Below are 25,831 nucleotides of genomic sequence, written 5' to 3'. Positions count from 1 at the left end.
ACAGGAATTTAGAGTCAGACTTTGTTGCCTTGACTTAGGAACACTTGATTTGACCTAGTCAGAGATGTAGAAAGTTTCTTGACAGATTGCATGAATATTTTCTTTTTTAAAGATTTTGGTACAGGTGGTTTAATCAGGAACATGTTGCTTTTGCCCACACAGTGCACACTGTTACTGAGAGATTAGTAACATAAAGAGAATATTTACCTGCATTAATTCTGCAGTCTCTAGCTTGCACACAAAAAGTACAGGTCCTGTATCATGAGAGTCCTTCTGATATGCTGCAGTAACAGACATTGAAGCCTCTGTTAGAGGAGAAGTTGAAATGATCTCAGGAGACCAGAGAAACCCATTTTGGAATTATTTTCATTTTTGTTGCTCTTCTATACAGTTTTTCTGGGATCTTCAGTGTTGTCTTCGTTCCTTTTGCTGCTTTTGCACTTGTTGAATATTTTTCAAAGTACTCTCCTCTAATGAGCAATTCAGCCTACTTCAAAAGTTTGATTTTGTTTATTTGAATATTTACTCTGTGAGATATTGTTCCTTTTGTGTTCCTGGGTCCCTATGGAAACTGTTGGGTTTCCATCATAAAGCTCTTTGAAAAGAATTTAGTGCTTCAGTGATTTCTATATCCCAAGGTCAGTAAAAGCTGTCCTATATTATCCCTTCAGAAAACTGAGAAATGCAGAAAGGATGAGAAACCATGGTGAGGTCCTTTCTTAACTCTTTAAATGTATCTTATTTTGATACAAGTAATTTTGCCACATTTGTTCCATGTGGTAAAATCAACAGAAAGTTGTCTCTGTTCTGCTCTGAGACAAATGTTAAATCATGAAGAAATTTGGTGTCAGCTGCAATAACAGAATGAATTGTAGCCTTAAAATACAAAAGTTTACGAAGTGGGATGGGTAGAGCAGATGCATAGTGATTTGTATTCTGAACTTGTGTTCGACAACACACAGACGTGCACACACAAACACATATGCATGATACACCAGTGAATGCACCCATTTCAGTCCAGTTGTGGCCTGCTCTATAGTCCTGGGGGAACATGCTGCCCTCTTATTGTTACTGTGTTCTGGCTGGTGGTATAACTTTTGTATGTGAATGGTTCAGCATGGTCAAATGAATATAAGCAGGACTTCAAACAGAGGTAGAAGTGGCTTATGTTTGTATCCGGCACCAACTGACACAACTTTTAAGATGAGCTGGTTTAAGGCAACAAGTTACTGGGTTCCTTTTTTAGCAAGGAATAACAAACATGCTAAAACTGTAACTTAAGATGAGTGTGTAACTAACATAATGTCTCAAAGTTTTATGCTGGTCTGAGTACAGGGACCCAAGATTTGAAAGTTCTGGATAGTCTCCAAAGTTTGATTCTTGACACATACAGATTTTTAAGATGCTTAGAATAAGGAATTTTGTGTGCTCTATGTGTAAGACACTCTACAACCATGAAGGAATTCAATTTGCATCTCTGCTAGACAAGAAGTAGTCAAGTTGAGGGAAATACAAAATTGTCAGGAGAGTATGTTTCTGATAATATGTTTCAGTGTTTCAAAATACTGAAATATGGATGTTTTACATGGAGCAAGTACATTAAGTTACTGTTTGACACTGTCACTTGAGAGCAGAGTTCTTCAGACTGTGGTTGGGTTGTTTCCAGCACTTCTAACTGTAGAACAGGCTGATAGTCACAATGTGTTCTCCCATTGCTGTAGCTGTTTTGATGTACTGCTTATGTTTTCCAAGTTTCTGGAAATTCCAGTTTATTCTGATGTCATTGTTCCATCTGTCCTTTCCATGCCTTTTCCTAAATGGATATAGGAATGCAGCAATCTCCTAACCAGACATCAAGAACAGGAAAATCAAGGAAAGGTATTTTATACAGTAGCATTTAAAATATGAAACCTGTTGTACAGTATACAAATATCAACACATCTGTGATGTTTATTATCCTGGAGGCCCCTATTTTGATGGTACTGGTTATATGAGCTACTAGTTTTATTTTGAGAGTAGGTTTTGCGGTTTTATTGTTTGTTTGCATGTTTTGCCTTGGTTCTTTATTATTGAATTTAGTGTTTGCTTTGTGTCATTGGTGATAGTAAATAATTTTTAATAAGCCCTTCTGTTACTCTGAAATGGAAATGGGCTTTAATTAAAGTAGAAACAAGCAATCTCCAGAGACTGCTTTTCTAGACCCCATTTCTGCTGTAATCAGAGTTCTGTCTGAGAGGCAGCTCATGAACTTTCTCTCTTGCCTTCTAAAGGACAATGTGACCCGTTCTGGATCAATGCTTCAAGTCACTATTCACAGAATGAGAGAATATTTAGAGTTAGAAGGGACCTCCAAAGATCATCAAGTCCAGCTCTTAAGTGACTGGCCCATACAGGGATTCAACCCACAAACTTGGCATTATTAGCACCATGCTCTACCCAACTGAGTTAATCTATTCATTTGAAACAAAATTCCACAAAACTTACTCAGCCCTTTTGATTGCTTATAACTATACTAATTGAAAATATAACTGAAGTCACCCATCAGGAGTGATAACTGACTGCTCCACACTGGTGGAGACATTTTTATTCAGCTTGGGAAATCAGCAGGTAGGTTAGACTGCTGGTTCTGATTGAGTTAACAGGAAACTGTGGTATGTACAACTAATTAATATTATTTAAATATTGTGTATTTGCAATAGGAAACAGTAAAAATTAGAGACCGTGTTGGTATTTTAACTGTTAGCTTGTCCTTGATTCAGCTTCTAGGTTTTCTCTACATGACGTGCATGCTGTATTTCATTGTCCAAAAGCACAGTACAGATCAGGAGATGTACTCATCAAAATTTCCACATGTACCCTGTCTTTAAAACAGACAAAATTTCCATGCTCTTTTGTGTTTAATGCTAGTGGAGGAGATGTCTCCAGGCATGATATGCCTTTGTTTTCTTTTCCCTTTAATGATTCTGCCAAAGTCCTTGGATTGGTTATTATGATAGTTGACAAGAATTAGTTATCAAGAACTTGAGGAATGCTGAAATAGCTACTGTGTGGAAGTTGTGTTTGTTTTCCTCTTCTGTTTGGGAATTGAAAGAAGAGCCCTTTTATTTAATCTTAGCTGTTGATAGTTGAAAGTTGTAGCACTCTTGAAGCTGGATTCCTAGAGGTAAGCTTTCTTTAGTGGATCAGTGATGTGCTAGAATGCACTCTCAACGAGTTTATTGCAAATAGCCATAAGTTGGGAGAATCAGTAGATGCCCTTCACCATAGTGCTGTCATTCAGAGGCAATTACTCTGAGAGACTGTGTAAATGAACTCTTAGGCTGTCTAGCAAAATTCAGCCAGGGCAAATGCAAAATCTGCACATGGAAAAGAACAATCCCTTGCTACAAAGCATGCTGGCACTTCCTGGCAGGAGAGGTGCCTTGCTGAGAAAGCCTGATGGGTCTTGGCAGAGTGAGCTGAGAATGAGCCAGCAGCAGGGTGCCCTGGCAACAGTGTCCTGAGTTGTATTAAGAGCAGCATAGCCAAGAGATTGAGGAAAGTGATTATCCACCTCTACTTGGCACTCTCTGGATTATGTCCAGTGCTCCGGGTGTAATTTGAGCCTCCAGTGCAAGAGAGATTTGTCTTTCAACAGTGAGCAAGTTCAGTGGAAAGCCATCAGATTTGTCAGGGACAGAGATATTTGCCCTTTGAGGACAGGTTGAGGAAACTGGAATTTTTGAGCCTAGAGAAGTGAATTTGCAGGGGACCTAGCAGCAGCTTCTAGTATATGTGAGAAGACAAAGCCAGGTGCTTCCCAGTGGTACATTGACAGGAGGCCGAGATATAAGGGGCATAAATGGCAACAACATAGTTTTTAATTGGATGTGGGAACAGTAAAACAGAGCGGTTGTACAGTCTCCCTCCTTGGAAGCGTGTAAGACCAGACTGGATAAAGCCCTGAACAACTTTATCTGACCTTATAACTGAGCCCACTTTGAGAAGGCTGGCTAAGAGAATTCCTGAGGTTCCTTCTGACCTGGTATATCCTATTATCCTATGTGCAAGTCATGTTTGTAACACCAGTGAAAGCTTGGAGTGTGCTATAGAGTGCCCTGGGTTTGCCACTTTTGTCTGCTGTATTCCCTTTTTGATGCAGTTTACAGAAGTGTTGGTGATTCTTGTACTTCAGCTTTAGAGCTTGATTATGCTTTTTGATTTTCATTACCTTTGCAAAACAATCTGTAACTGGGTAGAGCAGCAGATAGTGCAATACCTAGCATAATGTTATACATAATGCTGCATAAAATAATAAATCTGTACATGTGCTGTGTACTTGTGTGTAAGATGAGTACTTTGGAAGTTCTTAATGTCTTGCTAAACCACCACTATTTTGTTAATTGTTTACTAATATAGGATATTAATGCTACACTTGTTTGTTTGTTTGTTTTAGTTTAGGTGTGTTTCTGTGTTTTTTAAACTTCTAGATATAAGACTCCAGAAGAGATATAGATCTGGCCTTTTTTTTTTTTTTTTTTTTTTTAATTCAGTGTTGTTTGAAGATGCAGTTTTGATTTGGAAATGCAGTCATTTATGCCACCTTGTACTGAGTTTACTATTCTGTAATTATTCTATAATGATGTGTAGAGTTGCCCATGTAAAATGTTTAATTCTTAAATGGTTAATTTTTAGCATGCTAAATTTAATTTCAATATGTTGATTAATGTTTGAACAGCAATAGATGACTTCTCCCAAGGAGACTCAATAAGGTGAGGCTGTAAAAATAATAATACTTACCTGAGGAATTACTTGAGAGACGCAGTACTCATTTTGCTTTGCTTTTAAAGAAGCTCTGAGAAAGAGGGGAGCGATGACAGTTGGCATACCTCTGAGGAAGAGGAACTTGATTTTACCCCCAAGGTATGGTACATTTACAGGAAAAATAGCCTGTAAAAATAAGGGGTTTGAAGGCAAATTTTCTTTGGAACTGAAAGAAACTGCAGCTCCAGCCAATATTGTTTTCTCTTTAAAGTAATCTCTGGCCTGCCAGCCTTCCTTCTGCTATGAGATGTTCCTAAAGGACTGTAGCTGTGACAGAGTATGCAGCAGATTTGTAATTTGAAGCCCAAAAGCTGTAGGTGACAAGATAACCACATAGTTTTATATTTTTTCTTGTTTATATGAATCAGGTTTGCAGACTTGAAAAACTTACAAGTTATATATTATAACCTATTCTGTTCTTGTCCAATCATTGTTACTGTTTTCTGTAAATTTGGGGATAGATTCCTAAGTGATAAAGGACATTTCTCTATCAAGATCTACAAAAATCCTCATCACCTAGTTCTCCTTTCCTCAGCAGGTTCCTCAAGAGTGCTCAATGAACAGATGAGTTACTCAAATGGGTCATCTATTTTCTTCTATAAGATGACATTCAGTACTTGCATGTGATCTCACACTGCATGTTTTTCCTTGGTTTTTTTTTTTTAATGCTCTTTTTGTTAGATACAAGCTCTCATGCTTACTGTTTTTACTAATGATCTGTAGAATTATGAACTTCTGAGTGATGTCCGGAGCATCAACTCTGTTGCATTGGCATTGTGCTGTGATGTAGAACCTGAGTGTGGTAGTTCAACCCACTCTGTAATGCTGGAGATGCAAGCATGTTTAGTTCTAACTAGATTTTATTTTCTTGCATTGATTTAAATAGAAATGATACATTTTTCTGCCATGATTTTGAAATTTAGGGGTATTTTTAAGTGTACTTGTAGGGAATAAATTTACGTATTAATTGTGGAGATCTTAATAGTTACTTACCTTGTGCACATTTGCAAGTAAGCATCCTGAAAATGCACTTTTAAATATAATTGAATTTTACTTAAGTATTACAAATATTAGAAACAGATTTTTAGAATGGTTATGTACATAAACATTTTTCAAAACAATTTGCAAAAGGGTGCCTGCACAGTGTGAAATACTTACTGAACTTGATATGAGAGGACTGTTTGTGTAGTTAGAAGTATAGGATGGAGCCAGCACTGCCATAAGGACAGTCTGATTATATTTACTGTTCAAGATTTGATGTGAACAAAGCATTTGTTGTTGTTAATGTTAAAAAAAAACCTTAAATCTTTATTTACAGAAGCTGCAGAAACCAAACCTGACGCTGTTAATGAATGCTTCACAGCAGTTCAGGAAAAATAGTAAGTTAATTTGCAAAAGGTTGCACGATTCACTGATACATAAAGTAGACTTGCTAAGTAAGTTTTTTGATTAGTTTGGGGGAAGGGGGTTTAAATAGTAAATGAGAAAAGTAGTGTTTTGTAAACATGGCACTTGATAATTCAGAATAAAATAAGTCATTAAAATGAAGATATTAATCCTCTTAAGCCCCTTTCCTTTATCAAGTTCATCCTCCATCCTGCCTAACCTCTCACCTCTCAATTTCTGGACGTTTCCAAATGGCTCCTCTCTTGTACATTAATCTGATAACATGCCTATTACTAGTTACATAATTCTTTCTGTTCACATGCGTTTTTTTTTTTTTTGTATTTTAAGATGATGGTGATGGTTCTAGAATTGAAAGTCCTAAGTCACCAAAGAAAAGTCTCAAACAAAGAATCCCATCAGATGCAAATGTGAACAAAGGGGACAGTGAAGAATTGTTTAATCAAGATGTCTCAGCTGCAAGCAACCTGGATGAAGAAGAATTGGAGGAGGAAGAGGAGGAGGAAGAGGATGAAAATGACAATGAAGATGGTGATGAAGATTATGAGGAGGAAGAGGAGGAGGAGGATGATGATGAAGATTTTACTGAAGATGAAAAGGAGGAAGAAGAGCTGAAGGATGAAGAAACTCAGTCTAATGAAATACTGGAAGAGGAGAAAACAGAACCTGAAGGGGAAATGAATCAGAAATTAGAGTATTTCAGTAAAGAAAAGTATGAAGGGGGTGCTCAATGGGGAACAGGCAATGTCTGTGATGATGATGAAATAAATAAAGAACATAATGAAAAGGCAGAGGAATCTGTTGATACTCCTGTGTCTTTCATAGCTGCGTCTTGTGAAAGGTTTCAAGACAATAAAACAGCAGTGTCTCCAAAGATCATGAATAATGAAGTATCTTGCAAGTCAGTACCAAAACAAGCTGTCTTTCAAAATCTAAATAATCTGCAAGATGTGCAAGAAAGCAGGAACAGAAAAAGCATGATTGAGGAGAAATTTCACAGAAATGCTGACTCCTGTTTTCCAAACTCTGAAGTAACAGACTGGAAAAAAGAGATTCCTCAGCCTCTCTTAGATAGTTGTGGTGTTAAGGAGAAAAAGTCAAACTCCAGTGATGGCTTTGAAAGTGGCAATAATTCTTGGTTAGCAGAAAAAAACTTGGGACTTGCAAGTGAAAGACCAACCTCTGTCATACTTGAATGTGTGGGTAGTGAAGATACTGAAGAAGAGGAATATGAAGGAGTAGATGATGAAGTCTGTAAACCACTGAAAAAAGAAAGTAAAAACTTGCACTTAAATAAGCAAGAAGAAAATTTGAGAGCAGCATTTCATTCAAGCAGCGAAGTAAGTATATAAGGATGATTCAATCACAAGGGTATTTTCTAAGGGTAAGATAGGTAAGGAACACACACTAAACCAGATTTCTCTTAATACTTATTTTTCACATATATCCATCTTTTGATCATCCGTTTTTGATGTTAGTGTCTTACTTGGAGTCAAAAAGTTTCTTTGCTATGGTATGGTAATATTTTATAGTATGGAAAAAGAATAGGCAGTAGATTCTGGAATCAGATTTTTCTCAGTTCTGTGTTACAGTTTTTATCCGTGAAGTTTTACTACCATTTAGGAAAATTCATGGCGTGATAGCTGAAAGTGAGGAAACAAAAAGAATTTTGTATAAGATTGAGAGCAGGAAACTAATGATTTTCCATGGAGCAAAGTAGAGAAAAAAAATAAATATGCTCCAGAATGTTGGAACTTAAATGAAGCTGGAGTTAGACTGACATGAGGAATTGCTTATGGAGGAACAGCAAAGATGATGTTTGTTACTGCTCTTTTCAGCTGTTTTGGTTGATCTCTTTTAGGAAGAATCATCTGAACATGAAGAGAATGAAGGTGCTGGCAAAAAGCTACAAATTACAGTTGCTGAAGATGTGAAAAATTCTGTTTGTAATGATAGGCATGAAGTCCACAAAGCTTCAAAGGACAACTCTGGTGAGAGAAATGACTTTGTAAATCCTGACCCAAGTTCTTCCTCTACAAATATTAATGCATAGAAAATGAACTAAAATGGTGACTGACTTCTATGATAGCAAAATTTTCTCTTCCCTGTGAGTCCCAGTGGGCATTGGCAGAGAAGGAAAGCAGATTGTGTTGCTTTTCATTCATTCTTAAAGAAGTGAAATTGTAGCGTTGCATATGAAGCAATGCGATAGGAAGCAAGTGCCATTCTTGATTTGTTGCTATGTTCTCCCTGAAGTGATTTGAACAAAATGCACAGATGACAAAGAGAAGGAGGACTAGAGTGCCTTGAGTGACAACAGTATTCCCTTTTATGACAAGTACTGTCACATTAAATGGCTGTAATTGCTCTTGGCTGAAGCCTGGGAAGGATTGGAGTCAAGCTGAGAGAAAGCTGTTTCAGTGCCTCACTGAAAACAGCTTCCAGTTTTAAAATGTGGAAGGTCTCTCCAGCACCACACGTGTGTGCTTGGAAGCATTACCAGCCTAGTCAGAGTAGAGCACTTTGGTACTTACCTGAGGTCTGACAGTAGGAAGACAAAGCACCATTTCCATTGTCTGTCTCCAGTGAGTAGCTTGTTGTAGTAGATGTTACTAGAGCATGTGTAGCTGCTGCACAGATGCTGCACAGGGGGCACTGGCAGAACCTGCTGTATCCTGGTGTTGTGCCTATACCTGCTCATCTGCCTATATGTGTTTTACCATAAGTATGTATTTGGCATAGTGTAGGTAGTCAGAGTTCAGATTAGAACCAGCAGTTGCCTCTTCTGGTGTGGGTGCCCTCACAGGCATCCAGCTCCTTCCCCCTTCTTTATGTGTATGTGTCCACACAATTGAATCCTGAATCAGTTTTTCCTAATGGAGTAGCTTAAAATAGAAATACAATAGTAAAATCTGGCTAGTAACCCCCTGAGACTGAACCTTAAAATTGTAGGGAAGGGGTTTGAATTTTAACCCTCCCAAGACAGAAATGGCTTTTGTGTGTTTGAGTCAAGTGTTTGAGGTGTGAGCCTCTATTTTTAAATGGCAATGCTTAGGTGTCTAGCTTCTGGGAAGGGGCTGGGTAACAGCTTTGTCAGGGAAGATCTTTCCTAGTAGCACAACAAAGGGAGCACTGTTTCTTGGTGACTTTGTGCATGTTAGTGTGAGGAGGTTTTGGATAGTGTTTCTGTGGTACCCCCTGTACAGTGGAAAGTGATAGCAAATGCCAAATTTGGAGTTGTAGGGTGGAGAGACCTTAACTCTGTATACAACAGAACTGCAGGATACTGGAGTATCTTCCTGAATGTTACCCAAGCATGTTGAATATTGCCTGTAGCTTTGTTAGCTGTTGTGCACAGCCATCTTCTGATAGAAAGGAAGCAAAAGGAGCTGGAAGTATAAAGGAAATAACATGATGTGTCTGGGTGGGAAGAAACGCTTGAATAAAACTTGCTTCTTAATTTGTCGTCATCAATGGAACCTGCATCTTAGGATATACAAACACTCAAGCATCTCACTTCTTACCTTATTTGTAGGTGCCCTTCCAACAATGGGAGCAGAGCAAGAGGAAGATGCTGAATCTCCCTGGGATTCTGAGGTACATTTTGTGAAGGACACAAGGGTTTCCACTGCAGGAAGTAGAAGTAAAATCCAGAATCACTTGAGAGCGTCCTTTTCATTTGGACACTACTGTAGGTAGTGTCAGTAGGACACTACTATTGATAAGGCTTATTTCCTCTTTTTTTTCTTTTGCCGTACGTTTGTAACTGGGGGCCCTTGAAATATTTCTGCTCTAGGCCAGCTGCTTGGTTAGGATTGGGATGAATTTAGGTTGAGCTAATGGCTTGTGTCACAGCAACTGGCCTTTGAGTTAGGTTTCTTCCTGAAACAGTGAAGTTCCTTGCTGCTTAAAATATTCTGACCTTTTCACAGAGGCTGGCAGGATTGTTGCTCTTTCACCATACAGCCCTAGTCTGCTGACCTGGTTAGCTGTTGCCCTTGGGGTCTTCAAGCTAGATGGCTAGCTGCTTCTGAACAGATCCTCTCTACAGATCCTCTCTACCTTTAAAATCATGTTCAACAGAGGCACTGCACATGCTGGCCTTGTTGGCCTTTTTCATTCTTTCTGTCTGTGGCAATCAGCAAAGTCTGTAGCTAAGTCCCTCTGATTCTTCTTTTGAGAAAAAAGAACTCTTTCCATCCCCTTCTTAAAAATACAAGGCTCAAACATTGTTATTTTTAAGGTAGTTTTAAGCTCTGCCTTGCTAATCTTTGTTCAGTCCAAATGGCTCTTGCAATTGGGAGCAGCACTGTGTTCATTCACTACCGCAGGATATATGCCTAGGGAATGTCAGTACCAACTTGAATGTCATGTACAAGTTCAGTACAAATGTTGGACCACTGCAGACACGTAGCTGTTGGTTCACAACCTGTATCTTGAGTTATCATGTTAATTCTTGTTTGTGGTTGTCCAGTTTGTCAGCGTGGCAGATTAGTGGTATGAAGTTTTTGCTTAAGACCTGAAAACAAACACACTTGCTGTGATTTTCCAATACACCGTGTTTTGATACATTCTTACTAAGGGCCTTACAAACATTTTTGTATCTAGAATATACTTGATACTGTGGTACATAAATTGGTTTAGCACGAACTTTTTGTATAGAAATGAGTCGAAAATGCATTTGTACCAATTCTCATTCATGTGTTTTAGGTTACACAGGCGGATTCTGAAGTGCCAAGAAAAATACCATGTGGTGTGCTGCTCCCAGCTGCAGAGAGACATGGAGCATGCTCCCAGTTTATTTCAGGGGAAAGTGACAATGGTAACTTCCTGCTGGGCTAATGTTTGTCTGTAAGCATTTATAGGCTAAAGTAAGCTTTTATCAGTGTCTGTCTTAGAAATGCTGTCACGGTGTGAGTACAAACCATACCAATGAAGTGCTTATTGTTAATTAATGCCAGTAATCACAGCACTTGCTGGCCAGTTTGTAAAGAAAATTCTTTGTATTTTTTGTGTTCTTCCAGTGAGTATCTAGTTGTTTTTTTATTCAGGTTCTTGTTTCGTAGCAATGACAGTGTATGTCTATTAGGACTGACCTTTCTCAGCATTTAACATTCTTAGATGATAATGCAGCAGAAGACAGCTATGATCTGGCTTAGCATTTTTGTCACCCCTAGCTTAACCTTTGATAGCATTTTGATAGCTTTAGGTTCTGCTTTGCCTAGGAGCTAAAGTAGGGCTACAAGTACAGGGATTTTTGCTGAGGATTTCTGCCTGTGGTTTGTGACACTGTCTCTTGAGTGTTTTGAGCAAAGCTTTACAAGCTTCCAGGAGTTTCAAATGTAGTTGTTAACTATTTGTGACGGAATTCTGCTTAGACAAGAATTCTTCTAAGACAAGTTTAGGATCAGTGTGAAAAGATGGTAAAAGGTGGCTATGGTAATCTTTCTAAGGTCTTTCCACACTGCTGGACCACCAAGTTTACTGAAATTGAATACTGTTTGTTTTTTAATTCTGGTTTGGGGTTTTTTTAATATAAAATATTAGAAAATGTATTTAAATATAAAATTTTTGTCCTGGAGCCATTCTTAATAATTCTAAGTATTCTTTCATTTGCTTATTTAGTCACGTACAACCGTACAATGACTTAAGCAGAGGATTTGAGAAGTATAGGTGAGATTGTGTGGGTTTGGAAATGATTTAATTGGACAAAATTTTAAAAAATATTTGGAGCTATGTTCTAAATGTACATTAAAACCAGACAATGTTTGTTTCTGTTGTTCCCCTGCAAGCTAAACCACAACAATCAGATGAACACTGCCTTGATTTTACCTTGCTAGACATATATGAGGTTTCTCTGTCTGCGCCCATGCTTTCTTAGTCCCATCAATGGAGAACAAAATGCTCATCAATATTAAGCATTTGTAGAATAATCACACAGAATCACAGAATGACTAGCTTGGAAGAGACCTTCAAGATCATTGAGTCCAACCCATGCCCTAAACACCTCAACTAAACCATGGTACCACGTGCCATATCCAGTCTTTTTCTAAACACATCCAAGGACGGTGACTCCACCACCTCCCCAGGCAGGCCATTCCAATATTTTATCAGTCTTTCTGTGAAAAACTGCTTCCTAATACCCAACCTATATTTCCACTGACGCAGCTTGAGACTGTGACCTCTCATTCTGACAATTGTTGCCATAGTCAATCATAGTCATAGTGCTGTTTTATGATCATTCATTACAGCAGACCAGCTTTGGCTTTTGAAATAATCCTTTTAGAAAGCAGGATTTAGCTCCTCAAAAGGACTAAATAGTTTAATCTTGTTATGTTAACAAGCATGACCTTACTGCTTCACCTATATTGTCCTAGTTCTGTGATAATTATTTTTTAAATCCAAGGTGTTCTTTTCTTGTATACTAAGACATATGCTGCATTATGAGGTAAATGCAATATTCAGTATTGTACTCTTGATGAAATAATGCTTGTGACTAATACTTAGTTGTAGAAACTACTGATGTTGAATGGAGTAAAAGGTACCCAAAATTTAAAAAAAATAACATTTCCCAAAATATTTTTCACTTCCAGGCTTTTTGGAGAAACCCAACAATTTACAGGTAAGCATTTTTTCATGTTAGACAAACTACTTATTCTGCTCATTAAATAGATTGTAGTTACTTTGAATTTGGTGTTTTATCATTGAATTTTCTTTCATAGCTGAAGACTCCCATATCTGCTTTGGAAATGAACAAAACTTCTCCTGAAAACAGGCAGCAGAAATCAGGTAATGTTTACCTTAAATGGTTCTTGGTTTAGCTTCATAATCTTTTAGGAGTATTTAATAAGGCATCTGTTTTATGTTTTGCAGATCTATTGCAGGAATTTGATTTAGAAGATGTCGAGGATATTGAAGGTATTCATGACCGTCTCTTTGTCATGTTCTTTCATGGACAGACACATTGTAATTGCAAATCTTTTCTTAATTTTAAATTAACGGTTCTAACAAGATGCTCTGGAAGCAGAAGGACTACTGAAATATACACCTGTACATGTTTGCTCTCTCCTATAGTCTGCCCTTCCATGATGTTGGCTTCCTCCAGCATACATGTTGTCATCTCCCCTTTTCAGGTAGTCCTGAAGATGGAGGAACATTGATGCCTTGTGTCTTTCCTGCCTTTTCCTTTGTTCTCTGCCGGTTAAACAGAAATTTCAAGATTGATTAAACACTATGTGAAATAGATCTTATGGGCTTCAAAGATCCTAAAATCTTACTTGAAGACTGAGACTTCAAACTTAATGTAGCTGCTGTTGAAAACTTCACTGATGGGCGAGACTAAATGGGAGTTTGGGTTGCTTTTGATTACAGCAGTCTTGATAGTGATAACTTATTATATACTCTGCAGTAATTTCTGTGGTGCTACCTACAAATGTTCCTTGACCACGAGCACATCTGTCTGTTTTTACTGCTGGCTGGAGCCTTCATCTGCACTAGCAAACAGTTTGGTACTGAGATATCTATAAGCATGAGTAAAATCTAAAGTTCCTCTTGTTGAAAAACAAAGAAAAGGGAAAAATGAAAAATGGTCTGTGTTCCTTATAGTACATTATTCTTAGATAATCCCTAATTATTGCTGTTATTATTGTCTTTAGTATTTATCACACTTTCTGAAATGCATCAGAGTTATTAAGAGATCATCATAACAACCCCGTGAAATAAGTGCTGTCAATCCATTAATGACTGTGTAATGCCTTGTACTGAACAACAATCTAATGCCTTGTACCCAACAATCTAATCTACAAAAGATCTCAGAAATTTCACGCAGCAGTGAGGTGGGAGGAAAAGGTTGTTACTTCACACTGTGTAACTTTGGGTCAGAATTGACCTCTGGAGACCTTTATGACTGACTGAGGAGCTCATACTCCAGTTTAAACATTAAGTTGTAACTCTGAGCTTATATCAGATGTTAAGAACCCTTCAAGGAATGAAGGCTTGCAAAAGTACTCACCCGAAGCGGAAAATGCCAAGAAGTGAGGTAGTGCCATTTTGTATTTTTGTGATGATACCTACCTATTTTTCTCAGTCTTGCTCATTTTTCTTGTAGGAAGGATGTTGTGTCCCTCTTTAGCAGTGAAACTAGGTGTATGGAAAGGCTATTGTGTAGAATCCACTGCGTTATGAGACAACACAGGAGGTGCAGAGTGATAAGGGTGAAAAACCTCCATCTCTTGTTTTTAGATTCCCCAGTTGAGTTGCTAAGACTTGTTTCTTTGTGAAAACTTGTCACTTGAAAGTGTACAATGTGCCTTCCACAAGAACAATGACAGTGAGATGCTGCTTCTAGATTGTGTCTGGGATTATCTGGAGTGCAGTTCTCTGGTGTAACAGAGATTCAGGGTAGGCTGCCAGACTGGGTGAATACATCTGAGAAGTTTGTGACCTGCCCATACTATATAGAAATTCTGAGAGAGGGAAGAGTAGAATCCGGTTTTCAACAGTATAAGCAGTGTTCAGATTATGGATTGTTTCTCAGCATGATACAAGTCTGTCTTTCACTTTCCATCTGTGTTTTCTGCAGCAGATAAGGTAGCAGTTTGAAATACTCAGTTCAGATTCACGCCTAGAGACAGATTTGTTTCATGGATAGAGTAAAGCTGGGGCCTTAAAATATTTCAAAGCTGTGATTTTTTTCATGATTTTTTGTGTACTGCACATATGCACATAGGGAAATTACAGTTGCTGGAGCCATGTAACTATTTACTGTATGGCACACAGCGTTTCAAAGAGAAGGACCAAGATAATGCACCTTTAAGAAACAGGATTGGTTGATTTGTGACCACTTGCAGCAATTTTCAGCAAATTTCCTTTAAATGCCCTGTAAGAAAGCAATGTACACAGATGCATCTTCAATCTGTTTTATGGTAATTTTTGTCTATAAGAGCTCACAAATTAGAGGCGATGCATTATTTTGTGTTAAGATTTTTATCACAAATATGATTCAAGATGCAGTCTAAATGTAAATAAGTAGTATTAGGTCATGCTGGTTATCAAAATACAGTTTTTTCACTGTAGGTGAGTACTCCGGATCTACTTTTTATATGTCGTCAGCAGCTGAAAAAGAAGATGATAAGGATGCCATTGAAAACTATGGAGTGTGGGTATGTAAAATCAAGATTTTGAATTAAGAGTCTGAATCAGTAAATTGTATTATACACTGTAAAGCAAAGAATTATATATTATACAAATGTAAAGTGAAGGAAACTTACCAGTCAATGAATAATTCTCGAGAATCCTGTAAATAAAGGTTGTATAACAGCCTGAAGTAAAATGGAATGCAGTCTCTTTATGGTGGAGAAAAATCCCTATTATTATAGTGGATACTTGTTGTTGGACTAATTTGTTTCCAGCTGGTTTACTTAGACTTTGTTCAGTGTTTTTCTTTTTGCACAGTGCTGAGAAACAGTGCAGTCAAATTCTTTTTTTTCTCTATGAAAAATGCACATTCAAGTAAAGAAGGAAATTTGTCTATAGTGTGCTGATCTATTGGATTAAGTATGCCTGGTCTTCCACTTTGTAACAGAAGAAGAAACAAAAAAATAGTTAAATTTTGTGACCTCAATGCTTTCCCTGTCTCTGCAAAATATGTGCTTGTTTGGCCATGTTACTAAGTGTTTGAAAAGGTTTTTTTCAGAGGGCATTTTAGACAGGAATAAGGCAGGCATTCTGTTTGTGTTGGGCCTACAACAGGAGAAGGGAGAGGGCTGGATAGAGGAGTCTGGAGTCTTCTGTAGCACCTCAAGGGACAGTGGAGCAAATTACTTCTACCCCACGCCAGGTAGGATGAAAAACGCACATGCTTAATATTGACAGGCAGAGCATGGAACTTAGGCCTACTGGCAGTGGTAGTGGTTGGGCAATGAACTTGGGGAATGGCGAGGTTGAGACAGATAGGAGCTGGCTGAGGTGCTCCTTGCCTGTTCTGAAAGCAGGAATTTTGGCAGAGAGAGAAGGGCTTGGCTAGAGAGAGAGGAGTTGAATGGTCTTAAACCATTGGGACTAAGGCTGCAGGCCTGCCTGGAAGGCACTAGGAAGCATATGGGGAAGGAACATGTGAGGAACAGGGTGTGGGGTCAGGGAAACGAGGAGACTGGGGGCGTTGAGGTAGGCATGGTGTGGTTTTCACATAAGTTTGGGTTCCTGACTTTCGGGATGAGGGAACGAATGGACAGATTTCCCTCATAAATGCTTTTCTTTGGATCTTGGAATGAAATTTAGCATTTCTGTGCCTTGGGTGAAGAATTAGGCCCAGTTCTCCATGTGGTCTCCATGGTCTCCATGGACAATAAAAAGGTTGTCATGTTCATTAACACTCTATTAGTTTAGCTGGCAGGGAATTGTAAAATTCCAGACAGGCATGGAGGAAGGTGGGTGATGAAACATGGGCAGTTCCAAAGAAAAATGATATTAAAGCAATAAAACATGAAAAGATAAATTGCTTTCTAACAAAGGCCACTGGTTACAAAAAGCAGGCAGGCCTAAAGGTGAAAGTAACCCTCATCTAGAAAACTTTAATCCTAGAAAAGCTGTTGTCTCTAATAAGTCCTAGTAGCTAGTAAGTCCTTTATTTTTAAGAAGAAGGTGAGTCAGTGAACCTTTAATTTAGTATTCGTTGATTTATATTATAAGAATTGCTTTCAAAATATCTTGATGCTGTTATTTCTGTTACATGATAGGATGAGTTTGCAATGGAAATTATCTTGATTAACAGTAACTTCCTTTTTCTTTGGTAATCTTTTTGTCTGTACCTGTTTACTTAAGGATAAATATATTTTAGAAACTACCAGCTTGATAGAAAAAACAGCACATGAAAATCAGACTGACAAAGCAGAAGTTTCACATCAGGAAGCCCTAACAAAAAATGAGGAATCGTACAGTGCTGACAAGGAGTTAAATCTAAAACCTTGGGAAGAAAGATATGAAAAAATGTGGGTTGAAAATGAGAAAAGGGAATTGAAAACAAATTTTAAAAACATTACAGCAGAGTTGAAGCAGTTGTTTGGTGAAAATGAAGTTGGGGAAACTACTTGCCTTGTGGAAGAAATACCAGAAGATGGCTTTGGTGAAGAATTGAAGAGTTCTCACATTATTTCATCTCCTGTGACTGAATCAAGTAATAATTTAGAAACCCAAGGTGAATTTGGAGGTATTAAGCTAGGTGGGAAAATACCCAAAATGGAAATTGTATTTCCAAGTCGTGCTGTTCTTCCTGATCAAAAGAGCTTAAAGACAAATGTAGAAGATACCTGGAATACAGATGAAGAAGCTGGCATTAACAATGTAGATAACAGAAGGGTGTCTCTAGCTAAAAGAGAGAAAAAGAAAATGCCTACTATGGAAACAGAAGAGTATGATAATGGAGATAGTAAAAATGCAGAGGAAGGTCCTGCTTCCTCCCTGAGACATAGTTTAAAATCAAGTATTTTCGGTGACATTTGTAATATTCTTCCTAAAATAAGACCTGTTTGTGCAAGTGATGAAAGTGCACATTCTGTAACAGAAATGAAACTTAAAAAGTACTCTGGATTTAATGATGATGTTCCCAAGGACTGCCATATCAACAGTAATATAGGAGAAACAGAAACTGAAAGTCTTTTCACTAGTGCTCAGGAATCATGTGACATGCTGGAAAGGAGTCTTGATGAAGAGCTAAAACGAGATATGGAAAGATTTAAGAGTAAGGTAGGAATGCTGCAAACAGTATTCCTGGCTTTGGAGAAAGAGAAGGTACAGCTGCAAAAAGAGGTAGTTCACCTGCTACTCCTTATTTTTTAGTCTTTCTCCATATCAATGGTCCTGTTCACTTCAGCTATTCATCATTAAATGAAGATGCTTTGTGCAAATTAGTTGTTATTTGAATGAAAATACAGTACTTATTCATAAAGAGAGCAGTGGAGAGTTGCCTTTTTCCCCTTTTTCAGAAAACACAGAATCAATATTGTTCCAGTTTAACAGTATGTGGCACTCAGTTTCAGTGTAAGAAGTTACCACTCCATTGACATATAAAGAAGTGCACACAGTTAAATCAGTTTTGATTCTGAAACAAAGAATGAAAATAGCTTCTGAACAGGGTCTTGACTGAACTTCTCATTTGCTGTGATTTCTGCATGGCGTGTCTTCATTGCCCTTCCCTTAAATTCCTGTTTGCTGTGAGTGGAGTTGTTTCTATTTGTGGGTTTGGAATCTTTTTCCCTGCTACCCTGCCTACCCTCCATGGAGGAAGCAGTATCCAAGCACACTTCCACTTGATTTTTTTAAATTTCTGTTCTTATAACAAACATTGTGCAGTCCTTCTAACTGTTTAATCCATCAGTAATGCTTCTACATTTTTGTTGTTCATGTTTTAAGATACACTGTTGTTTTCTTTCTAAGGACTATGTTTGTTACATCACAGGATCATGAGTGAATTTGAAGTACTTTCAATTACAATATAATTTGTAATGTAATTTTTCTGAAAATACTCGTCTATATTTTTTTTTCATTTTACATTTCTTTAGAGGTAAACCCTGAATTATTCAATTGTGGGTATTGTGTTTCTCTTTTATGGAAAGACTGATTAATACTTGAAACTTAACTTTCTTTTTGTAGGTTGAGAAGGAAAAAAGCAAAGAAATATGTTTCAAAATGCAGACAGTGGCAAAAGAGGAAAATTTTGATAAATTAAATACACCACCAGGCAACATTAATAATAATCAGCAGATAAAAGAAAAGCTGACACTGAGGAAGAATGACTCTTTGAAAATGGAAGATGAAAACACTACAGAAGAAAAAGTCAACAAGAATTTTTCACCTGAGGAGAGGTCAGAAATTATTAAAATGCCAATGAAAGTAGAAACTGAAGACATGATCTCTAATTCGTATTTGTAGGATTACTTAAGCATCTTTTAGGTTTTTGAATATTGTACTAGCAGTTTCTTTGATGCTAAAAGCAATATTGAGTAGGCCACAGCTTCACAAACATTTAAGAAAACCACTTTTTTTTTTTTTTTTTTTTTTTTTTTTAGGAAGAGGGAAAAGATATTACCCAATGAATCTTAAAGGTTTGAAGGAGGCATTGTTTTTTTTATGAAATCCTAAGCAGGAGGGTTTTTCTCTCTGTCCTTCAAAGGAATCTCTGCTCTTAATACTTCCTCTAATGTGGATATAAGATACTGCCTGAATCTAGTTCAGGTTCCACATTCCCCCCTCATTCCTAGGGCAAGGTTTTTTAAATACTCCACAATCCTTGGAGTTAAGTCTGTGTTTTATCAGAGATATTTTTCATATCAGTTGTTTCTGGACATCATCTTATGTCTGTTTCAAATAAACATTTTCTGTTACTCAATAGGTAATTTTCTGTTACTCAATAGGTAATTTTTTTTCTGTTTAATGTAGCAAATTTGCCCTGAATCATGATGTTGCAAAGAAAAATAAAGGACAGACTTCAAAGCAGAAGGCTAATCAGCAGATGAGCTCTTCCAGTGGGAATAATTTTCGAGTACCAGATGATAGCACTTTCAGTGAAACATCTCAAGAGGAAGGAAGGTACTGAATATAAGGAATGTTATAACTAAAACTTACTTAATGATAAAAATTAACCTAAAGCTAAAGGTAAGTTTTTTGTAAAGCTGATGTGCACATTGGTTTTTGTTCCTTCATGTGACAGTATTTTTGTATTCCAAAACATCTTTTTTGCTTTATGTGCTTTGAACATCTTAGCCAAGTTCATTATAAAGGCAATGTGCACAAGTGCTGAAAAATTACCTGAAGGTCAGTGAATATGTAAACATATATTTTATACTTTTATAAAAGGAGAGGAGAGGCTTATACAAGAACAAAGTTGCTATTTCATTACATGCACTTTAGGGTTTGAGTTTTTTTATTTTTATTTTTTTTTCTTCAGCTGTATGTCCTCTTGACTTCTTGCCTACCTCAAACTTAACTGTAGGGGGCAAAATGAGAAACAGAAATTGTCAACAGGGTACAAGCACTGTTCAGCAATAGCTAAAACACTGGTGTGTTGTCAACTCCGTTTGGGTCAGAAAAGTAACAGACAGCATTGTTTGGGCTGTTCTGAAGAAAATAACTCCATTCCAATCAGCCTAAGTACACTAGAGACTCCAAAATTACAGTTCTTTGACCTGTAAGGGGAAGAGTCTAAATACTGAAGAGAACTAAACCTCTAGTATTAAACAGGGAATGCACATAACTATGTATCTGTATATCTCCATGTCTGTAGCTATAGGATTCATATCACTTTGAGTGAACAGTTATTCAACTATTTGCTTAATATCTTGTGAAAAAAATAATCTGCCAATAAGGATGATAATTTTTTTCCAGTATTCACCTACTTCTAAAAAAACCTCTTGTATTAAATTTTACTTTAATTCCCTACTGAAATTAGGTTTTCAAAACAACTTTAGATATTATTCTTAATGCAAGATAAACATTCCAGAACTGAAATACATTTGTTTTCCAGACCTGCAGCAAAAACAGCGAGTGAAAAGAACAAGGTACTGTAAAATTCGTTTCTTGATAAATAGTTTTATCAGCTTTTAATCACTCAGATGGGATCAATCATATATGGACTGTGAATGAAAGAATGAGTAATTCATACATACATAATTGTATACAAAAAATACTGTATTGTTTGTAGGTCAGCATACAAACGGATGTAACTGATGACCTTGATTTAACTCACTCATCTGATACAACATCAGAGGATGTCAAATTACCGACATCCACCTACAAAGAGGCTGTGTTGCTCTTAGAACAGCTTACTGTGGATCATACAGGTATGTTCTAAAGTCACTTTTCCCTCAGATGTTACAAGTTTCTCTTTTAAAACATGGTTTCTTTGTGTGCGCTCCTAGGTATCTTGGTTCATTTATATTTAAGATAACACCTCCCCACCATCCCCTTCATTGCTGACCCGTGTGTATACACAGCAGCTGTTTTTCCTATTTGTTGCCTTTGCCTGAGTGGTGGTTTTGTCTTCTCTTAAATATATTTTTATGAGGTGCCAGCAGCATGGCTGAAAGGCTCAGCTGTGCCCTGCAGTTGGTCCATTGTCTCTGTCTGGCATGGGGCAACCCCTGGCCTCTTCTCACAGAGAGCTCCCACTGCCTTCCTTCAGTCTTCCCACTACCAAAACTTTATCACTTACACCAAATAAAATAATTTACACATTAGAAAGTATTTATGCATATGTGCATCTTTGTCTTTTCTATCTTAAAATAGGTTCTGTTATTTTACTGAAGATTCAAAACATACTTCTTAAATATGAACAAATAATAGAGCATGAAAAAAATCGGTATGCAGCGGTCTGGAGAGAAGTAAGAAAATTAGAAAGTGAAAAGGAGGAATCAAAATTAATAGCGGAAGAGACTCAAGATTTGAAATCCATATTGGCTCATCAAGAAGTGGAATGGAAAAGTGATATCCAGAGCCTTAAGTATGTAATATTGTGGTCTCGTCATGTGTTACCTTGTAACCATACATTTTCCAAGATGAACTTACAAGTAATAAAAACAGTCAATAGTTTATTTCCATATACTTCAAATGTGATACCACGGATAATGGAATGATGATAGAATTCTTTAAAAAGTTAAAAATTAGAGTAAAAATCTGAAATCTGAAAATATTTAACATTTTTATGGTTTGAGTTCTTTCTGCAAGTTCATAGTATAGAATATCTAATTTTTATATCAGTGCTTTAATTTCTCAACTATACTGTTAATTCCCAGGTTTACTTTGAAACAAGAAGAAGAAAAGAGGCTCAGAGTAGAAACACTATATGAGAAAACAAAAGAAAAACTCAGAAGGAAAGAAGAGCAACATTGTAAAGAGATGGAGGAGAAACAGCAACTTGAATTACAATCAAGGAATTTAGAAATGGAGTTAGTAACACTGAGAAAGCTCTTCAAACAGGTATATTAGATAATGACTTAAACACTTATTTTCTTCTTCTTTTTAATTGGTGTTGTATTCCAGTATGCCTAAAGAAGAGGTACTTTGTTCATGGAAGAGGAATTGGGTAACTATTGTCAGATTTTGCAAGCAGCTGGTTTCCAAGTAGTGTGTTCCCTTTTTTATTAGTTTGTATTTCAAAGCCTAACTCTGGGTTATTTTACAAAACTATTACAAAATAATAATTAAAATAAATAAATTAGTCTGTGTTTCTTCTTAATTTTCAGAAGAAAATTAAAATTTATAGATCGATTATTTAAGCAAAAATATGTAAAAGAATAAAAGGGAGAGTGGGACGATATTGCTAGCTTTGATTTTTCTGAAGGTGCAAGTAATTTAATTGTATTATTGTAGGTTGAAGACGAGCGTGATGAAACACAGAGACAGCTCTCTCAGGAAAAGAGTGCCAGAGCCCTGCAAGAAGGCATTTTGAACAACCACCTTTGGAGGCAAAAGGAACTAGAAGAAGAGACAAGAAGAACTATAGGAAAAAGTTCAGATGTAAGCAGATTTTTTTCTAATTAATTAAATTTCACCATATTTTTTCTAAAGTTATAATAAAACTTATATATATTTTTATCTGCTTCTTGATGGATTATTTACAGTTTACCAGTGTAACTTCATTGTGCAAATAGCTCTTCTGGTTTCCCTTATGTCTGTAAAAGTTATGGAAAGCAGTATCAATGCTGTATGTACAAGTAGAAAGAAAAACACTATTTACAACATTTTTTAAACTGTCTTGTTTTTATTTCCTTGACATTTTATCATCACTTTTTAAGTGAAACACCTAGCTACCACATCCAGTGTGACCAGAAAGGAAGTTGACACTCATTCTGTGTTTTCATTACTTGGGGTTTTTTAAACTATTTATTCCCTTATCAAACTTGAAGTATGAAGTTCTTTTCCACCTCCACATATTAAAGTTTTATGAAGGAAGATCAGCAATAAATTAAACTCTCAATGCTAGTTAAAATAATTGAAGGAGAATAAGCAATCATGAGCACTATTAAAAAAAAAAAGTCTTAAAAAGTTTAATGAATTTACTAAGAAAGTGAAATTCTTGGAAGAATTTATTTGTTCTTGGCTGTGCTACCCAATAAATATAGGATTAATATGTTTATATGAATAAAAAAATCTGTATAATAAACAGGCACTATACAAGACTCTTGCATTCTAGGGATGATTCAGCTGTATAGCCAACTTTGAGTAATGCCAAAAAAAGTGTTAAGAAGACATTTAAAAAGGAAAATACCCTTTTTTTGCCTGGTAAACAGAGATTTTACCTCTGGTAAACAGAGATTTTACTAGATCAGTAACACAGCTAAATTAATCTAAAAGGGAATATTTTAAAGGCATGCACACACAAGAAAGCACTGTTATTTTAGAACCTTTATACCTGAAATATTTTAAATAATTTTATTACTTAGTTGCTGGTTAACAGAAAAAAAGGCATTATGTATTTGGCTTGTTTATTTATGGATATGTTATGCTTTCATTCTATACCTGTACTGGACATACACACTGGTTCATAGAGTAGCTTATTTCTTATCTGAAATTTCACTCTCATCTTTGAAGTCATGTTGCAGTGTTAGAAATACTAAAATGCAGCTTAATGCTGAAGTGGTTTTGTAGATTTATTTCCTACCTGGATATTTATTCATGTTCCCTGTCATTCAGGAATCCGACAGTGAGAGAGAAAAGGATCTGTTGTACAAAAATCAGTTACTGCAAGATGAGATTGCCGTGCTAAGACTAGAACTTGATCAAATAAGACTTAGGCACCAAGAGGAAGAAGGAAAATATTTAGAGGAAATTGAGACCTTGAAAGAAAAAAATGAAGATCTCCAAAAAGAACTTAAGCTGAATGAAGAAGCCTTAACACAGACAGTTTTTCAGTACAATGGACAACTGAACTTACTAAAGACAGAATCCACAATGCTAACTTCCAAACTTGAGCAGACAAAAGAAAGCAAAGACAGACTAGAGACAGAAATGGAATCATTTCGTTCCCGCCTGAACACTACTGTTCAAGAACTTGAACGTCACCAGTCATCAAGAAGCGATGTCGAACGAACGTTTCAGAGAGAACGTGATGAATGGCTTCGCTTGCAAGACAAGCTCCATCATGACCTCTCAGATGTACGAGAAGCCAACAAGAGCTTGTCTCAGCAGCTGAGTAATGCTGAAAGCAAGGCTAATAGTCTAGAAAATGAGCTTCACCAGTTAAGGCAAACGCTCAGAGAGAAAACATTGCTTTTAGAAATGACACAAAAAGAATTAAGTCAAACCCAGTGTCAAGCAAAGGAATATGATCATGCTCGACAGCTTGAGAAAGACCAAGTAAACAAACTTATAATAAAGCAGGAATCCATGCAGGAGCGATTGGCCCAGCTCCAAAGTGAAAACCTTTTGCTCCGTCAGCAAATGGAAGATCTGCAGAACAAGGGGATCATCAAAGAAAAAGTAGTTAATGATGTGCAAGATCGGTTTAATGATATTTTCAACAAACTCAGAGCTGATACTGAAAAGCAAGTTTACCTAGTGGAAGAGAGAAACAAGGAATTAAATGCCAGGTGTATTGATTTAAGAGAACAAGTCTTCAAATATGAGACTGACAAAATAGAGAGAGAGGTAAAATACAGACTTACAGCAATTTAGAGTTTTCCAGTTCTTGAAATTATTTTGTGTTTCTAAAGTATATCAGATGTAAGCCATATGCATGGGACCAGATAATGATGATCTGTTCTGCTTTGTTGTGTTTCTCTTAAAACTGTGGAAGGTTTGGTAAATGGGTTGTTACTGCTCAGATCTGAGCAGTGAAAAAAGGTATCTAAGTCTGCTTTGATTAAGAAAGGTGATTCTTCTCCAGAACTCCTTTCATCTCTTAGTCCATTTTTTGCCCTATAGAATTGGTTAAGGTATTTAATGATTTTTTAAAGTATTGCACTGATGACATAAGTAAGGGTGATGTAAAAGGAAGAATGATCCAATATGTAATAGTTGAGAAATGAAGATGCAGATGAGTGAATTGTGTGAGATGGACTTATATTAAGTTCCTGTAGAGGAAAAACATTGCCTTTCCCTAAGTTGCTATCAAAATTGAAGAGTATTTTAGTGTCCAGGTATTAATTTATGAATATTCTGGGGGCTCTAAGGGGTCTACCTAGAGAATGCATCATTACCTGTGTTCCTAGGACTAGGTAGGTATTCTGTAATGATAATGTTCTGGCCATTTTCAGGTAGAGTAATGACTTTAAAATTGCCTTACCCTGTTTAATCTCCCTTACTTTCTAGAAAATAGGAACTAATAAAAGTCAGTATTTAGACACACTGGTGTATGATTTGTCACCTTTAATGATTTGAACAGTGATTTAAAATTACACTTCCGGAATTACAAGTCCGGAATCTTTGAGTGAGATAAATATAGATATGTGTGAGATAACTGCTTTATTCTTCATTTATCAGTTACTGTGAGGTGTGTGTGGGGAGAGAATTCCAGCAATACTGTCAGTCATTTTAATCTGTGAATTGCTGTGTATTCTTCCTACCAAAACAATAGGTTCCCTCTGAAAATGCTACATCTATATAACGGTATGAACTATCCAGATTTTAGTAA

The 25,831-nt window shown here is 36.7% G+C and overlaps 1 protein-coding gene across 9 annotated transcripts in view; it reads left to right on the top strand.

Moving 5' to 3' along the window:
• The window catches only part of ANKRD26 (ankyrin repeat domain containing 26), a 49,532-nt gene that overhangs the window by 5,475 nt on the left and 18,226 nt on the right, over window positions 1-25,831 (top strand). For 7 of the 9 annotated variants that reach the window (XR_008437220.1, XR_008437219.1, XR_008437221.1 and 4 more), the window contains exons 7-27: window positions 1,828-1,878; window positions 4,718-4,751; window positions 4,830-4,902; window positions 6,122-6,182; window positions 6,538-7,547; window positions 8,069-8,198; window positions 9,743-9,804; window positions 10,918-11,029; window positions 12,801-12,829; window positions 12,930-12,996; window positions 13,081-13,125; window positions 15,283-15,368; window positions 17,029-18,012; window positions 18,856-19,067; window positions 19,642-19,791; window positions 20,726-20,759; window positions 20,903-21,041; window positions 21,487-21,700; window positions 21,993-22,176; window positions 22,570-22,716; window positions 23,893-24,846. Coding sequence is in view for 6 of the 9 variants with exons in the window: in XM_053978152.1 (XP_053834127.1) it covers window positions 1,828-1,878; window positions 4,718-4,751; window positions 4,830-4,902; window positions 6,122-6,182; window positions 6,538-7,547; window positions 8,069-8,198; window positions 9,743-9,804; window positions 10,918-11,029; window positions 12,801-12,829; window positions 12,930-12,996; window positions 13,081-13,125; window positions 15,283-15,368; window positions 17,029-18,012; window positions 18,856-19,067; window positions 19,642-19,791; window positions 20,726-20,759; window positions 20,903-21,041; window positions 21,487-21,700; window positions 21,993-22,176; window positions 22,570-22,716; window positions 23,893-24,846 (4,778 nt within the window). In the remaining 3 variants the exon portion in view is untranslated. The remainder of the gene's footprint in view (window positions 1-1,827; window positions 1,879-4,717; window positions 4,752-4,829; window positions 4,903-6,121; window positions 6,183-6,537; window positions 7,548-8,068; window positions 8,199-9,742; window positions 9,805-10,917; window positions 11,030-12,800; window positions 12,830-12,929; window positions 12,997-13,080; window positions 13,126-15,282; window positions 15,369-17,028; window positions 18,013-18,855; window positions 19,068-19,641; window positions 19,792-20,725; window positions 20,760-20,902; window positions 21,042-21,486; window positions 21,701-21,992; window positions 22,177-22,569; window positions 22,717-23,892; window positions 24,847-25,831) is intronic. The other 2 variants (XM_053978153.1, XM_053978154.1) reach the window with 2 other exon arrangements.

The sequence above is a fragment of the Vidua macroura genome, chromosome 5 (assembly GCF_024509145.1).
Source record: "Vidua macroura isolate BioBank_ID:100142 chromosome 5, ASM2450914v1, whole genome shotgun sequence".
Classification (NCBI taxonomy): domain Eukaryota; kingdom Metazoa; phylum Chordata; class Aves; order Passeriformes; family Viduidae; genus Vidua; species Vidua macroura.
Note: the sequence above shows the minus strand (reverse complement) of the source record. Positions and strands in the feature narration are given on the sequence as shown.